We start from the raw sequence: 17,041 nt of genomic DNA, 5'->3' as shown, positions 1-17,041 counted from the left end.
CTTCACTTTCCTTTGGCCCAGTTTACATTCACTAAGCTCGATTGTTGTGTCTTTCCTAGAATAGTCTTTCATTAAACATGAGGGATTGCTTTTCTCCATGTATTCAGGTTCATCAACTTGGCTGTGAGGTTGTCGTCTTGCTACTGGAACTAAATCCTGACCAAATAAATCTTTTCAACTGGGCGATTGACCGATGCTACACTGGTTCCTACCAACTTGCGTCTGGTTGTTTCAAAGCCATAGCTACTGTGTGTGGAAGCAGGTATGGGTTCTTTAACTGGAAGCTACTGGTCACTGACAACTACAGATTAAGGTTGCTCTTCATCATATTGAGAACTGATTGAGAATTGAGAGCTGATGTTTTTGCAGATATCCAAGTGGAGTAAATCCTAAGGAAATAGAAATGGCCTATCCTTCCCCAGAAGATAGACTGTTCTAAGTTCACAGCTACATTGAGTTTTCATTCTACCAGGAGAATGGTTTGTAGTTCAAGCACCCTTCTTTTTTAGTAGCCTGGAAGTTTATAATGAAGTATTAGAGCAGGCTTTGAAAATGACCAAGATTTCATTTAAGGAATTTCTAGAAATATTTTTGACAAGTATGAACTATAAGCCCTGCAGCCATTTTGAGACCAAACTAAACTCAGGAAGCAACCTAAAAACATTAAATCTCTCTTGAACAAAAATTGAGAAAGGAAGAAGAGGGAAAAAAAAAACGTGTCTCCTGGGATTCCAGAGATTATGCTTTTAAAAAACACTGCCCTCGCTGTGTAAATCAGTCATTCAGCAGAGTCGTTCATCTCTACAGTTTATTGAAATAATTTCATAGCTAAGATGAAAGGGTTAATAAAGACTCCCAAGATTACAACAGCTCTTCCCAAGACAGAGCTTATTATGTATTACAAATGGAGAGAAGGCAGCCCACCTTTATTTTTGAAAGGACTCATATAGACTGTTAATTGTCCCTTTTAATTAAATATGGCATTTTAAATAGCTATCCTGAGCTACCGGATAAAGGGAATAAAAGTAAATTCATTTTAAATTCCAATCTTTTATGGTTCTAAATTAATAAGAACAATTTTAAAAGACATCTACTTTCAATAAACCTAAAATTAACATGCTATTTAAGGAGACAAGTTTCTCTTTAGTATTTTTCTTTTATGAAGATGGTAGATAACGTTTCATGTCTAAAGCATTCATCTTCCATAATCTTAGTAGTAAAATTTTTATTATACACAGATTTTAATTTCCATAAAAGTCATATCAGATGATAATCTAAACTGTCTGATTTTCCATTGGTTTATTTCTTGATGTTAGCAATACTAAATAAATGACATTTATCCTATAGGATATTAACAAAATAATATTTTTTTATAAAAGTCTCTTTCTCTGGAGAATTGTTTTATTTTCAGGTATTTCAACATTCTAAAAACAAATTTCTGCTCTTTGATTTTAAAGAACATATTTAGAATCTATGACTTGGATCATAAGTTCATCTGACAAAAGTAAGAGGAATAAAAGTTTCCTCTCTTTGCCGCCCTTCTCCCAGTGAACTTGGTTTGAACTGTCTTAGTCAAATTTATTTCATTGCATGGCCATCTCATAAAAGATCACAGTGCATTCCTCTGAATAAATCTAGGGTTTTTTTAGGGAGCACAAATAAATGTTTTTATGAATTTAGCAATGTAGTCTCAATTCCAGTAATATCCCAGTCACAAAAATATTAGGTTATAAAGCTCTCTATGTTTACAGTAGGTTTTGAAAGATAGCATCCTAAAATATTCTGGTTTCTTAAACAAATATTGCCTGTCAGCTTACACTCATGACACATCTATTCTGAGGGAAGGTCAGGGCCAGATGCTGCCATGGCTGTGACCTCTCTGCTAAGACAGTGACCAGCACTTGTCATTTCTCACCACAGGGATGTTCAGAATTTCAGAGTTCAGCTATGGCCTGAATTTGTTCTCTTTTCCCATAAATTGTCAGTCTTTGTAGTTTAGATAAGTCTCCAGATTTGTTTGAGCAACTCTGCACTTAGGTTTTCAGTATTTTTTTCAAAAGTACTTCTGATGTTTTAGACTTTGTCTTCTGCAAGTTTACTTCTAAAAAAAAACAAAAAAAAACACCCAAATCACTTATGAAATAATCTGTTCCTGAAAAGTTACACACAAACTAGATCATGTTTTAAATTCCTGAAAACAAGGTATCTAGACAGTAACTCCTACAAGACATACTCTAAAGCAAAGAATTCTTCCTGTAAAGTAATTACTTTATTTTAGTATATATATAATAATTACTTTATTTACAATATATGATCGAATATTGGCTGTATTTTTGTAGGAATATGACAATTTATAGGCAGATTCATTTATTAAGGAACCACTTGTAATTGACTTTAAAATACCTAAAGGATTTAACATTTTAAAAATGTAGATTAAATTTTTCTGCCTTTAGAATTTTTACATAGCTAGTATATAAATCTTTATATTCGACAGCTGTGACAGTAGGAAAAAATGGTTCTCCGCATTCTTTTCAGTTCCTTTTATTTCTATAAATGTGTGTGTGTGTTGTGAGCTTGTTGGCCTCCGGTCAAAATTATAATTGTAAGTATAACTACAGTCTGACTCTGCTGACATTGAGAGATTTGGAAGTCAGAGTGGAACGTGAATAAGACCAGGGAAAGTGAAGATAAAAATAGAAAGTGATCGTAAAACTGATAATATTAGTTTTGAAGGCTTTTTCATGATATGGTTCGTATTTGAGTAAAAGCTATTACATGCAGCTCAGTACTATAATTTAGCACAAAAGACAATAGTTCACCTGACAGGCAGCATTAGTTCCAATAACTGTTTGGCTCCTGTGTGTGTTCTCATTAAGTTTTCCATAAATTCCATAAATTATATCACTTTAGAACAGATTAGGAAATTGAGAAAGAGACTAAATGGCTTTTCGAGGTTGTAAACCAAGGTAAATAATGTGCTCTCTATTAAAAGTAAGACCGCTTCCAATCACTGGCTTAATTCAGCAGAATTCTCTTCACATTTAATTAAATACTTAAGAATTCATTGTTTTCACTCTTATTCTCCAGAATACTCCTCAAATATATTTAATAGATGTTTTAGAAGTATATACAAGATCAAAGTTTTAATTTTTAAAGAATTCAGTTCAGTTCAGTTGCTCAGTCGTGTCTGACTCTTTGCAACCCCATGAATCGCAGCATGCCAGGCCTCCCTGTCCATCACCATCTCCCGGAGTTCATTCAAACTCATGTCCATCAAGTCAGTGATGCCATCCAGCCATCTCATCCTCTGTTGTCCCCTTCTCCTCCTGACCCCAATCCCTCCCAGCATCAGGGTCTTTTCCAATGAGTCAACTCTTCGCATGAGGTTTAAAGAATTATGTTGGGTTTATTTTTGGAGGTGATTTTTATTGTCATTGTTGTTTATATGCCTGTCTTGCCCTAACTATAAGTCTTTCCTAATTTAAATCAGGTACAGCAAACTTGAATTATTTTTTTTAATCAAGTTTTTTAAAATTTATTTATTTTAATTGGAGGATAATTACAATATTGTGATGGTTTTTGCCATCTATCAACATGAATAAGCCACAGATGTACATGTGCCCTCCCACCTCCCTCCCCATCCCATCCCTCTGGGTTGTCCCAGAGCACCGGCTTTGAGTGCCCTGCGTTATGTATCAAACTTGCTGGTCAGCTATTTTACATATGGTAATACACATGTTTCAATGCTACTCTCACATCATCCCACCCTCGCCTTCTCCCACAGAGTCCAAAAGTCTGTTCTTTACGTCTGTGTCTCCTTTGCTGCCTTGCGTGTAGGGTTGTCAATACCATCTTTCTAAATTCCATATATATGTGTTAATATAGTGTTTGTCTTTCTCTTTCTGACTTACTTCAAAACTTGAATTCTTAAAAGTAAATGCCCCACATTTCTTAAGAGAATAGCATCCATCTATTACCAAAGAAGACAGGGAAGCCTGTCTTTCAGGAATTCAGTCGTCCTCCCTAACTGGTGATGTGCGGCCCCGTTTGGTTGTGTCACCTGGAGAATTTCGGCAGAGCACAGAGTTTGGGAATTTGGACTCTGGAAACATAATGTCTTGAGATTGAATTCTAGCTCTGTCTCTCATTAAGCTGTGTGATCTTGAACAACTTACTTCAAATGCTTACTCATTTGTGAAATATGAGTGGTAACAGGGTTAGGGTAAGGATCTTGACCAAAGGTCTAGCACATACTAAGCACCCTGTAAACACTATTATTATTACTATGCTTATTCAACAGCTCTTGGTGGCAAAGAGCTATAATGTAATCATATCAACTAGTAAAATCCATTTCTCTTTAGAAGAACTCAAAATTATCTTGAGTTTCATCAATTAATTCTAGATAAGCCAGAGCTAATGGGTATTTCTCAAATTCTTCAAAATTTCCTCTCTTTCAGATGGAAAAAAAAATCAGTTTTATTTCTTATTTACTTTCTGAACCACATCTACCTTCTGTATTTATTTTACCATTTTATTTTTATTCTGTATGATCATAGCTGTCTTTCTTTTATCCTTCCACTGTCTATGCTGAATAATTAAATACTGAAAAATGTAAGATTCTGTTTCTAAGCCTATTTTAAATGTCTAAGTACAGATGTTTTATTTGTACTCTTGCACTCATTGGACAGCTTTCTGATTTTTTCCTTCTCTGGGTTTCTTTAATTTTCTGTATCTGTATTGCTTCTTTCAGTGTGGTTCCCCTTCAATTCCATAACTCAGTTTTAAGCAGCTAATTGAATTCCCTGATTACATGGTTAAGGGCATAACGCTGCATAAGAGGGCAGCTTTGTCTACTCTTCTGCCTTTAAATCCCCAGTGATCCCTAGTAGTTTCCAGTGTTTATTTATATAAAAATATATATGTATTAAGTCCCAGAATCAGAGACAGCAATGTACATAAGACATCTCTGCTACTGTAGGGCTCAGAAGAAAGTTACCTTTCTGTTTTCACAGAAAGTTCTGTTTCCAGATACTGCAGGTCGTAAGAATTCTAAATTAGACTGGTCATGAAATGACCTATTGTGGGGTGACTAGGAGGTGGACAGCACAGTGGATAAGTGTTTGAATTCTTGGGAGTCAAACAAATCTGGGATGGAATCCAGGCTCCACTCCTTCTCCCTGACCTTGAGTGAGAATTTAACATCTCTAAGCCTCACAGGCTTGTTGTGAAGATTAAGTCAGAAATCTTGGTAAAGGACTTGGTATGGTAACTTGCACAAAGTCAGCATGTCCTAACATAAACATTACCCGCGGCTCATCCCCATCCTCACCACCATCATTTGGGCAGCTTTGCCCAGTTTCTCATCAACCTCGTGCATTTTTGTTCATTTAAAATTATAGTCCTAGAAAAGTAATCATGTTAGAGTGCTAATTGGTAAAACCACTTTGGACAGTAGCATAGCAGCAGTATCTACCAAAATTTTAAGTATGCCCTTGGACCCTGCACGACCTTGTCTAGAAATCTGTTCTAAAGAAATACTTGCCCATTTGGTGTTTGCGAAGTTATCATAGTGAAAAAAATGAAAATAACCTTTAAACATCTGTCAGTGTGTGTCCAAGGCTGGCTTTTCCAGGAAACAGAACCCTGCAGTGGAGATTTGAGTTCAGGAAATTTATTAGGGAATGTGCTTGGGATCAACGTCTGTGAGGAAGTGAGGGAGACAGGACCTGGTAGAGGAAAGAAACTTCAAGCAATCCCACGGGAAGCACTGCTGGGGAGCGTGCATGACCTTGGTCTAGTCGGTTCCCAGAGAAGGATTCAACCAGAGAGATCAGCCTCCAGCATGGTAGTGGGAGGATGGAGCACCTCTGACCTAAAGGGAGGTCTAGGTGGCACAGCATCCATGATAAGAGTGGTTATTTATGGTTTGTCCATAGTATGGAGCAGGGCTTCTCCAATGGCTCAGATGGTCAAGAATCTCCCTGCAGTGCAGGAGACCTGGGTTCGATCCCTAGGTCAGGAAGATCTCCTGGAGAAGGAAATGGCAACCCACTCCAGTATTCTTGCCTGGGAAATCCCATGGACAGAGCAGCCTGGCGGGCTACAGTCCATAGGGTCACAAAGAGTTGGACGAGACTGAGTGTCAGACCCTTGATACTGTGGAACCCTGTACAGCTGCTGAGAAAACTAAGGTGAGCCTCACTGTCCAGTGAAACGTGGACATGTAGGTAGTATAAGTACATTTAGGTTTAAAATCCTGTGTACTGGAGGGGTATTTTGACATGTATAATCTTTCAAGAAGCTATTCTCTATGCATAGAGTGCACCCCATGTTACCCCTTCCGTGGCCTTGCTAACAATCCCCCGTCTCCTGGTGCTTCAGGACTCAGTTTATTTGTTTCCTCCTCGGAAGAGTGTCTTCTAACCCCAAGTCTGATGTAGTGTCCCTTGTCAGGATTTTTGTATCATCTACAGACAATCCCAGGTTCCTCCTCATAACTAGACTGTATAGTTGTCTCCTTAACTCAACTGTGAGTTTCCTTTAAGAGAGGGCACCAGCCTGACTAACTTAATATCGTCAGTACTTTGCAGTTGTTTGATGTTTGGTGCTCAATACATTTAGACGGATCGAATAAAAATATTTTAAATTAGTGAGCTGCTGAGTTTAGACATATTGTCTTCTGTCTTTTCCTCTTGTTCTTGGTTTTCATCAAAAATCTATTAGCAATAGGTAGACTTATGTGTTCATTGAGCTGATTTGACAATATTCAGTTCTAACCTCAGAGCAGTTTCCCTTCACCTACTAATAAACAGCAGATGGGAACAGTGAAATGGGCTTGGGAATGTCCTTAGTAAGTGTGACTGAGGTCAGTGTGCCATCTAGAATTTTGAGAGGTAGTGATTTGTCAAGGTTACTAGCCAGGCTATCGCATAAACTGTACTGTTTTGTTTTGTTTTAGGAACTATCCCTTTGACATAGTGACGCTGTTAAACCTTGTTCTGTTCAAGGCCTCTGACACCAACAGAGAGATTTATGAAATCTCCATGCAGCTCATGCAGGCACGTATCACTGACTGCAGAGAAACTTCCATCCCTGAACACAGAAAATGGAAGTGGTCGCTGATCACTGGATTGCTGTTTATTGATACACATTCATGTATTTCTGCATATCACTGGTGGATATGATGAGTGAGAAAATAATAATTATCTCTAAACTTAGGCAGTAACTCATGCTTTGCCTTTCATACAGTATTAAAATATGCATTCATTAGTTTTATTACAAGACTGTATTCAATATAAATACTCTTGAGATAACCAGCCAATGCTTTTTCATACTGTTTATAACTTGTATATTTCTTTTTTTTTATTGTGGACACATGAGAATGGTATAATTTGAACAAGTCATAGTAGAAAACTGGTAACAATATTATCTCAGTTTTACAAATACGCATTTTTACATGTGTTTACACGAAGCTATTGTCCTACTTCTTTCTAGATCCTCGAAGCAAAGCTTTTTGTGTACTCGAAGAAAGTAGCCGAACAAAGACCCGGCAGTATCCTGTACGGGACACACGGCCCGCTGCCACCCCTCTACAGCGTGTCACTGGCCTTCTTGTCATGCGAGCTGGCCAGGATGTACCCCGAGCTCACTCTTCCTCTCTTCTCAGGTACCGTGCAATAGTCAGTCATGGCATGTGTGATCCTTTCTGCCCTAAGTATTCTTACTCTGAAAATTCTAGTGTTATTGAGAGTCAAAATTATTGATAATACATTCGTCAATCAAAATTGTATTGGGCTAAGATCAGTTAGCCAAATGCCCAATGCCCAGTGGCAACACACTCCAGTGTCCTTGCCTGGAGAATCCCAGGGACGGAGGAGCCTGGTGGGCTGCCATCTATGGGGTTGCACAGAATCGGACACGACTGAAGAGACTTAGCAGCAGCAGCAAGTTCAGTTATCCCTGGAGTAGGAAATGACCACCTGCTCCAGTTCTCTTGCCTGGAAAATTCCATGGACAGAGGAACCTGGCGGACTTCAGTCCATGGGGTTACAAAGAGTTGGACATGACTGTGTGACTGAGCACGCATGCAAGTTCAGTTACATATAAAAGTAAATTGTAGAATACCCTTAAATATGAAAGAGTGTGTGTATCTAAAACAGTGTGGGTATAAACAAGCATAGCACAAATATGAGGATGCTTAGATGAGTCATAATCACTATGTATGTAAAACTTTCCCAAGAAATTAAATATGAGTGATATAACCTTATCCCCTGGAGGGGGAAATGGCACCCCACTCCAGTATTCTTGCCTGGGAAATCCCATGGATAGAGAATCCTGGTGGGCTACAGCCCATGGGGTCACAAAGAGTCAGGCACGACTGAGCATGTGCCCGCCCCCCCGCCCCCACACACACACACACAACTTCTCATACAAGTAATTGCTGTCAGTTGCTTTTTGGTGATGATGTTGATGGAATTTTGCATCTTGAATGTTGCTTCATATATGATTTGTTGAGAGTTTGATTTAGGGCACAAATTTACAAGTAATCTTTGTGAATAATGTTTTGGAAAATCCATTTATTTGAGATAGGTTGGTCACATCCTTGCACTGTGCTTGAAACAGTAGGAGGACTCAAGAAAAACCTTTTTGATAAACTAATTTTCTTCTTGGAAAACTAACATTTATTTTTCTTCACTTTGACCAAGATTTGAGTGCTGCCTGTACGCCAGGCACTGTGCTTGGATCCTAGAAATACAGAGGCAAATAAAGCAGTCTCTCCCATCAAAGTTCATCGTCTAGTAATAGAGAAAAATGTACAAGCATATGATTGTGATACAGTGTAGCAAGTGTAATTTTAAAAATTACACTCTGTATGAGATGCACATTGTGTGAGATGGAAGATCAAGAGGTCATCAATTATTGGGTCAAGAATATCAGGAAAGACTTCCCAGAGAAGTTGATGTCTGAGCTGCAGTTTGAAAGAAGAGTAGAAATTTGCAAAGCAGATAAGTAGTTGACATTGCAGTTGGCAAGTGGATTGGCATTACAGGCCAAGGAAATAGCATATGCATTGGCTTAGAGGTATAAGATAACTTGATGCATTTGCGAGATTATATAGGGGGTTTGGCTAATATAACATGCAGAGAAGGGGGAAAGTTTGAGATGGTTATGGACAGAGAGGCAGAAGTCAACCTTGGAAGGCCTTTATTGTGTTCCTAGGAGTTTGCAGGTCAGAGACTGACATTCAAGCAAGCTGCTTGGGTTTTGAAAGCCACTCATCAGTTTCAAACAAGAAGAGAGAGGGGTGAGATCAGAGTGAAGTTTTAGAAAGACTCTTCCTGTAGTGCAGTGAATGGATGACAGAACATCCCGTCTAGAGAGAGGAGAGCAGTTGAGAGACAATGACACCAGTCCAAGGAGGATGTGATGAGGACCTGAGCATGAGAGCAGAGGGGGAGACCAGAGTCAAGGGCTATGGGCAGAGCACACGGAGGAAATGCCTGGTGTGTTATCTGGAAGGTAGGGGAGTGGTAACCCCATCTGGAGAGCTGATTCGAGGAGAAGAGGAGGGTCCAGGCGAGGCAGAGATTATGAGCTCACACTCAGATCAGTTTGGGTTATCGGGTTCAGGTATCTGTTGGACACCCTTGTGTATAGAGGGAAAGCCCAGTGGTAGTAGCTCATGGAAGACCATTTAGGACAAAGCCACAGGAATAAATGAGGTCATGAATGGAGAGAGTACAGAGTGAAAGAAAAAACCTGGACCCCAACTTTTAAGGACCAGGCCAAGGAAGGGTGAGGGAGCAAAGAGGGAAGGGAGGCACGTTTATGGAAAGAGAACACCTAGATGGTGTGTTTCATGGAGACCTAGAGAAGACAGGACTTAGGTAGAGGGAGTGAGTGGTCCACAGCCTCCTACAGAATAGTGAGACCCTGGGGGATAAAGTCTGAAGATAACCCTATGAATTTCACAGTTCGTTGGTAACTGTCTATCATTTCCAGGGAGAAGTAGCAGCAGAAGCCAGACCTTAGGGGCTTGGCTGAGAAAGAAGCAATGAAAGAGAGGATGGGGCTTACGGTGAATGCAGTCAGAGGATGAGCTAGATTTGAGCTTGTTTCAAGGGAGAAGCTGGTAAGAGGAGAGAGTCTGACAATTGGAGAGAGAGAAGAGACATAGTTTAGCAGATTTGACAAGGAAAAAAGCTCATGTAATGAGTTGCAAGCAAGTTCAGCCTTAGTTTTTGTCAAGAATTGACCTTTTGGCTATTTCAACTTATGAGAAATAACTTTTATAAAATGGCATGGAAAAATAAGGAGATTATAATGGAATCCTAGCCTTTGTTTATACTGCCTTTACTATTAAAAACCCCGCGGTGAGATTTTTACTGCCTGTAGTTTCATATGACTTAATTCCTTGTAAGAAGCCAAGCCAGTTATTTAGGTCTTGCCCAAACAGCCAGAAAATGATTTAGCATCCCACTGACATTGTTTTACAGTGTATTTAATTCGTTTCTGGAGAGGTGAATGATGTCTGCATGTCACAGCATTTTTTTTTTTTTTTCTCTTTTCTCTTTAAAACATCTTTACAACTGATCTGGAAGCATAGGGTATCCCAAACAGAGATCCCTACCCTCTCGGACTTACGACTAACAGACAAGATGTAGTAAACAGCATCAATAAGGAAATTGCTTATAAATTGTATAAACATGAAATTTATAAATACAAACTTGTTTTACATAAATAAGTAATATGATAGAAGGCGATTACTGCTCCAAAAAGTCTGTAGATTTTTTATACCACTGTTGAAAGATGACCGTCTTACAATAGTTGTCCCTATGACTGGAAAGACTTATTTCTCTCCCAAGTCCCAGTGGTTTCTGTTGTTTAATCACTAAGTTGTGTTCGACTCTTTGGGACCCAACAGACTATAGTCCCCTAGGCTCCTCTGTCCGTGGGATTTCCCAGGCAAGAATACTGGAGTGGGGCGCCATTTCCTTCTCCAGGGGATCTTCCTGACCTGATGTGAAACTCACATCTCCTTTGTTTGCAGGCAAATTCTTTACCACTGAGCCACCAAGGAGCCTCCCCCTGCCCCAGTCCTTTCTAGCAGAGTTTAAATGGTTCTTTTGCCATCAAAGTGCCCCAGATCTTTATAAGCAGAATCATTTTCTTCCATCGAACCCCAAAGGACTCTGTGCCTCTGTTGCGTCATTCGTCACTTTCTACCTGGCCCCAGGGTTATCTGTAGACGCAGCTAGTCTCAGAGCTTCCTCCTCAGGAGAGGACCACATCTTTAATCTTTGCTGTCTCCATGGGGCCTGGAAGAGCATTTTACGCCTAGAAAAGGTTCGGTATATTGGACTAAATAAGTGGTGTACTTTTATAGGGATCTGAATATGTGTCATGAAAGTCCATAGTTTCAGTCATCACATCCATATAAGTTTGGACATTAAGTCAATTTTGAGATTTTGATCTGTGTGATATATAACAGCATAACATGTCTGACTTGTAGCACAGCATTAAATATACTCTTACTCTTCAAAATACAAGAGTTGTAATTTTAGGAAAAAGGCCAAATCAATTTAAGTCTCTGTTTCGAGGATACAGTGGCTCATCTCCTGGCATCTGTGTTGTTCTGTTGTGTAGCAGGCACGAGCTCTCTAAATGAGATTACCTGCCATGCGGGATGGTAACAGATGCATTAGGCCAAGCTTTCTAATGTCCCTTGGGATAAAACGAATTCTTCCGCAAATATTAGAAACAGGAGATGACTTCAGAGCTTGCAGCAGGTATATAAAGCTGTGCTTGTGTTTCTATAGAAAACTTACTCAGATTACAAAACGAAACGCTGCTGCCAGTGAAACAATGCAGAAATGCTATCAGAGGAAGTAATGGTGAGAAGACTGGCCATACACTTGTACCTTTTGCACTCATTTATTTCATAAGACACAGCGCAGCATCAAGCACACACCTTCCACACAGTTGGCAGTTTTCTCGTGGACACCACAAATGGGACATCACACACTGGGTTTGTTCTTCCTGGAGGGTTGAAGCTTACTTTTTAACAACTCATGGCTCATGCAAGGCACTTTGTAAAATTTAGGTATAATGGAGAGAATAACAGTCATTATTATGATAATCCTAAGTAAGTGTTAGTCCCTCAGTCTTGTCTGACTCTTTGTGACCCCATGGACTGTATCCTGCCAGGCTCCTCCGTCCATGGAATTCTCCAGACAAGAGTACTGGAGTAGATAGCCATTCCCTTCTCTAGGGGATCTTCCTGACCCAGGGATCGAACCCGGGTCTCCTGCATTGCAGGCGGATTCTTTACTGTCCGAGCCACCAGGGAAACCCATAATAATCCTAACTGCTGTTTATTAAGAGCCTGCTGGATGACAGGCATATTGTGTCTTTTAATCTTCACAATCAACTAGTGTGGGACCTGATTGGCCCATTTTACAGATGAGGAAACTGAGGAACAGAGAACTCCAGTAACTAACCCATAGCCTCATGCAGCTAGTATGTGGACAAACTGGGATCTGGGCATATGTCCTTCTGATTCCTGTTTTGTCTGCTCCAACGTAGTACTTCCGCTACCTGTTCACCTTTTGGTTCAGTCTGATGAAATGACGTGGCTTGCGGTCTCTGCCGTTCTCTGCAGAGGTCAGCCAGCGCTTCCCCACAACGCATCCCAACGGGCGTCAGATCATGCTCACCTACCTGCTGCCCTGGCTGCACAACATCGAGCTGGTGGACAGCAGGCTGCTCCTCCCGGGGTCCAGCCCCAGCAGCCCCGAGGACGAAGCCAAGGACCGCGAGGGAGACGTGACGGCTTCTCAGGGGCTGAAAGGCAGTGGCTGGGGCTCCCCGGAGGCGACGTCCCTGGTGCTGAACAACCTCATGTACATGACGGCCAAGGTAAGCACTGAGGAGCTGCACCTTCTTCACGGGCTCCCGCGTCCCAGGAAACCCGGGGTAAATCAAACCCCAGGAAAGTGGTGCCTGCCATTAACAGTCCCAACAATAGGGTGTGGATGGTGGGGACGGTTGCACAAGTGTGAACGTGCTTCAGGCCACTGAACAGCCCACTTAAAAATGATTACAGTGGGTCACTTCATTATGTGTATTTTAGCACAGTTGTAATCGTGATCCCAGTTATCATCCTTATTATATGATCCTAGCATTTGAATCCAGAGAAGGCAATGGCACCCCACTCCAGTACTCTTGCCTGAAAAATCCCATGGAAGGAGGAGCCTGGTAGGCTGCAGTCCATGGGTTCGCTAAGAGTCGGACACAACTGAGCGACTTCACTTTCACTTTTCACTTACATGCATTTGGAGAAGGAAATGGCAACCCACTCCAGTGTTCTTGCCTGGAGAATCCCAGGGACGGGGAGCCTGATGGGCTGCCGTCTTTGGGGTTGCACAGAGTCGGATACGACTGAAGTGACTTAGCAGCAGCAGCATTTGAATCATCATGTGAATAAGTATTGTGCAGTAGTGAAGTGTGCATTATAAATTCTTGAAAAGTAGCATCTTTGTGATGTGTGGCCATTCTCCCCCTTCTTAACGATTTTGAGATGACTGTGACCCTTGAAATGACTTTTCATCAGACATTTTGCATCCTCACATTTTTCCCACGCATCTCCCGGGCCGGGTTTTATTTTGTCGGTTACAGTATGGGGATGAAGTTCCTGGACCGGAAATGGAAAATGCCTGGAATGCATTAGCCAACAACGAGAAGTGGAGCAACAACCTGCGGATCACCTTGCAGTTCCTGATCAGCCTGTGCGGGGTCAGCAGCGACACGCTCCTCCTGCCCTATGTGAGTGCCCCTCCAAGGCTGGGGTCCTTATTCTGTCGCTGGCTCCATCCACTATTGCAGGTCAGAATGTTATCATCGCACGAGTAGAATAGAGGTGTCAGATTTCGTCAGTCCCGCTCATCTCCTGTGAGCTTTCTAGATGGTACATAAAAGTTCCCTTCTGCCCCCTGCATTGCAAGCTAGCGTCCTCGTGGCATCTCTGTCATCCCCTTTGTAAGTCTTTGGACCCGGAAACTTTGAAATTAAGGAGTCCACATCCCAGGTGGCACTAGTGGTAAAGAACCCGCCTGCCAATACAGGAGACGTAAGAGACACGGGTTCGATCCCTGGGTGGGGAAGGAGGAGGGCATGGCAAGCCACTCCAGTATTCTTGCCTGGAGAATCCCAGGGACAGGGGAGCCTGGTGGGCTGCAGTCCATGCAGTCCCAAAGAGTGGAGTATGACTGAAGCGACTTAGCAGCAGTAGCATTCTTTTCGTAATTACCTAAATCTTTCTTCTAGAAACATTAGACCCATTATGTAAGAGAAACTAGGTAACACATTATATTATTATTAATAAAAATTGTTCTGTGTTTACATCCTGATGCTCTTAAAACAATAAATATGCAGAATATTCCAGTTTATCTCTTCAAAGATAGGTAGTAAAAGAGAGAAACAAGCAACAGGAAAATCCTAGTGACACGCCCACCGTCCTGTCTGTAGTTAAAGGTGAGGTGATCAGTGAAATGCCTGCGTTGTGAAAACCCTGCACAGTTGGTGTCTTTGCTGGTTGTTTTTCTGAGAGGTTTCGTGCCTGCCTGCCCTGCTGTTCTGGGCCGTGTAAGCCTCATTGCCGCTGCTGAGCCTCAGGCTTGAGGGTTGCAGTAATGCAGAGATTTAATCCAGAGTTATTTTTAAAACTTAAACCATGCAAACAGCTCAAACTCATCTGTTTCTCTGGTTGAAGGGAGTAACGGGAGACTGAGTTCCTTTTTAAATGAACACAGCTAGCAGTTTTTCTCCCATGGTTTGCATAAATAAAATACTTTCTCAAGATAAGACCTTAGATGGTAAGGTTTGTTTTGTTTTGTTTTTTTGGAAGATTTTTGTCTTTTTTGTGGACCATTTTTAAAGTCTGTATTGAATTTGTTAGAATGCTGCTTCTGTTTTATGTCTTGGATTTTTGGCCTCAAGGCATGTGGGTTCTTAGTTCCCTGCCCCCACTGGAAGGTGAAGTCTTAACCATGAGACTACCAGGGAGGCCCCCAGATGGCAAGTTTTAAGTTTAGATAGAAGTCGTCTTTAGCCCACAAGTTATCCCAAAAGTAGCTTTTGTAAACTCAGCCATGAGGGAAGGTAAGACTTTTAACAACCCCCTCCTGTCAGGTGTACATGTGAGAAAAGGTGACTTTTGTTTTTGTCTTTAGGTTGAAGATTGGCTTTTAAAAAAAAATGTATTTTCTATTGGAGTTTAGCCAGTTAACAGTATTGTGATAGTTTCAGGTGAACCGCGAAGGGACTCAGCCATGCATACACAGGTATCCATTCTCCGCCAGATGAAGACTCCCCTCCCATCCAGGCTGCCACATAACCCCGAGCAGAGTTCCACGTGCTCCGCAGTCGGTCCTTGTTGGTGATGCATTTTAAGCGTAGCAGTGTGTACATATCCATCCCAGCTCCCTAACTGTCCCTTCTTCCCATCCTTCCCCCTCCCCGCCCCCGCCGGGCAGCCGTAATCCAGACCCTTGGCTCGTCCTAGGAGAGAAGGACCGTGAGCGCTTCTGGGAGGTGTCGCAGTCATCAGAATGAACGGGCTACCACCTCTGCTGTCGACAACCTTGCATCCCCATGGGCTGCTCTGGGAAATATCCCTTGTGTTCCGTTTCTCGTCTCAGATCAAGAAGGTGGCCATCTACCTGTGCCGGAACAACACCATCCAGACCATGGAGGAGCTGCTGTTCGAGCTGCAGCAGACGGAGCCGGTGAACCCCATCGTCCAGCACTGCGACAACCCGCCCTTTTACCGCTTCACAGCCAGCAGCAAGGCCTCGGCGGCGGCTTCCGGTAGGGTCCGGGCAGCTGGGTGGATGCCTTGTCCCGCAACTCTGGGTTTTCCTTCATGTAGAGCATTGAAGGGGTATGAGTAGGTGCTTGCTGCTTATTCTTATTCCTACATATACTGGTATGGCCAAAAAGTTTGTCTGGGTTTTTCCATACCACCTTTTTTGGCCAACCCAATACATTCATCTAAGAGAAGGCTTAAGGATAGCAGAGACTCTTGGCGCCTTGTCTGATTAATGGAATGGTCTTGTAAGGATAACCAACAATCGAGAGCCCAGGACTCATATGCCACAGAGTTTTTTTGTTTTTTTTTTAATTAATTAATTTATTTTAATTGGAGGCTAAGAACTTTACAATATTGTAGTGGTTTTTGCCATACAGTGACGTGAATCAGCCATGGGTGTACATGTGTTCCCCATCCTGAACCCCCGTCCCACCTCCCTCCCCATCCCATCCCTCAGGGCTGTCCCAGCGCACCAGCCCTGAGCACCCTGTCTCATGCATCGAACCTGGACTGGAGATCTGTTTCACATATGATAATATACATTTTTATTTTAGACTGAGCTTACGGTGGACACTGTAGTCATGGAGGAATCTCACTTCTGGACCCTCCTTCTTGTATCTAATGGGATTCTCTTGGCCGATATTCTCCTAGGTTTGACTAAACTGCCCCCCTCCACCAGTGTTACCACTTTTCAGTTGGCCTCCCAGCATCATTGTATGAAATATATACCACCCTCCTCAAACTCCTTGGTGCTGTCTTCCCTTTGCTGCCCTTAACACCATGATTGCCTCCAAACCTGTCTCCTCTTTTGCCTTGGTCTCTTATGCCCTCTTTGTGCCCCAGACCCTGCTGCCTGAGCAGTGATCTCACAGAGACGTGGTGCCCTGGGGATTGGAAGCTCTAGGCATTTGGAATGTTCTAACATTCATTTCATAACTCCTGGAACCAGAAATGCTAGAGCCACTAACGGCAGGACTGGCCACTATAAATAAGCGCATTACCTAAGTAGCCAGGAAGAGAGGGTTTCAAGAATGTTGTAGCCTCACTTTGTAAGAGAGTTGAGGAATTTGGTTTGACTATAATAGATGTCTTGGATTCTTCGCTTCAGTGGTGTGGGCTTGGAAGGTTGTTCAGAGGGTCTGAGATTGTGCAGAAGATGCAAGGAATCTTTCA

At 41.9% G+C, this 17,041-nt stretch overlaps 1 protein-coding gene across 8 annotated transcripts in view; it reads left to right on the top strand.

The window, feature by feature from the left end:
• The window catches only part of FRY (FRY microtubule binding protein), a 329,597-nt gene that overhangs the window by 241,804 nt on the left and 70,752 nt on the right, over positions 1-17,041 (top strand). For all 8 annotated transcript variants that reach the window (XM_027557464.1, XM_027557466.1, XM_027557463.1 and 5 more), the window contains 6 exons: positions 108-262; positions 6,959-7,058; positions 7,495-7,666; positions 12,662-12,918; positions 13,678-13,824; positions 15,699-15,867. In XM_027557464.1, coding sequence (XP_027413265.1) covers positions 108-262; positions 6,959-7,058; positions 7,495-7,666; positions 12,662-12,918; positions 13,678-13,824; positions 15,699-15,867 — 1,000 coding nt within the window. The remainder of the gene's footprint in view (positions 1-107; positions 263-6,958; positions 7,059-7,494; positions 7,667-12,661; positions 12,919-13,677; positions 13,825-15,698; positions 15,868-17,041) is intronic.

The sequence above is a fragment of the Bos indicus x Bos taurus genome, chromosome 12, assembly GCF_003369695.1.
Source record: "Bos indicus x Bos taurus breed Angus x Brahman F1 hybrid chromosome 12, Bos_hybrid_MaternalHap_v2.0, whole genome shotgun sequence".
Taxonomy (NCBI): Eukaryota; Metazoa; Chordata; class Mammalia; order Artiodactyla; family Bovidae; genus Bos; species Bos indicus x Bos taurus.
This window is presented reverse-complemented; position numbering and strand designations above follow the sequence as displayed.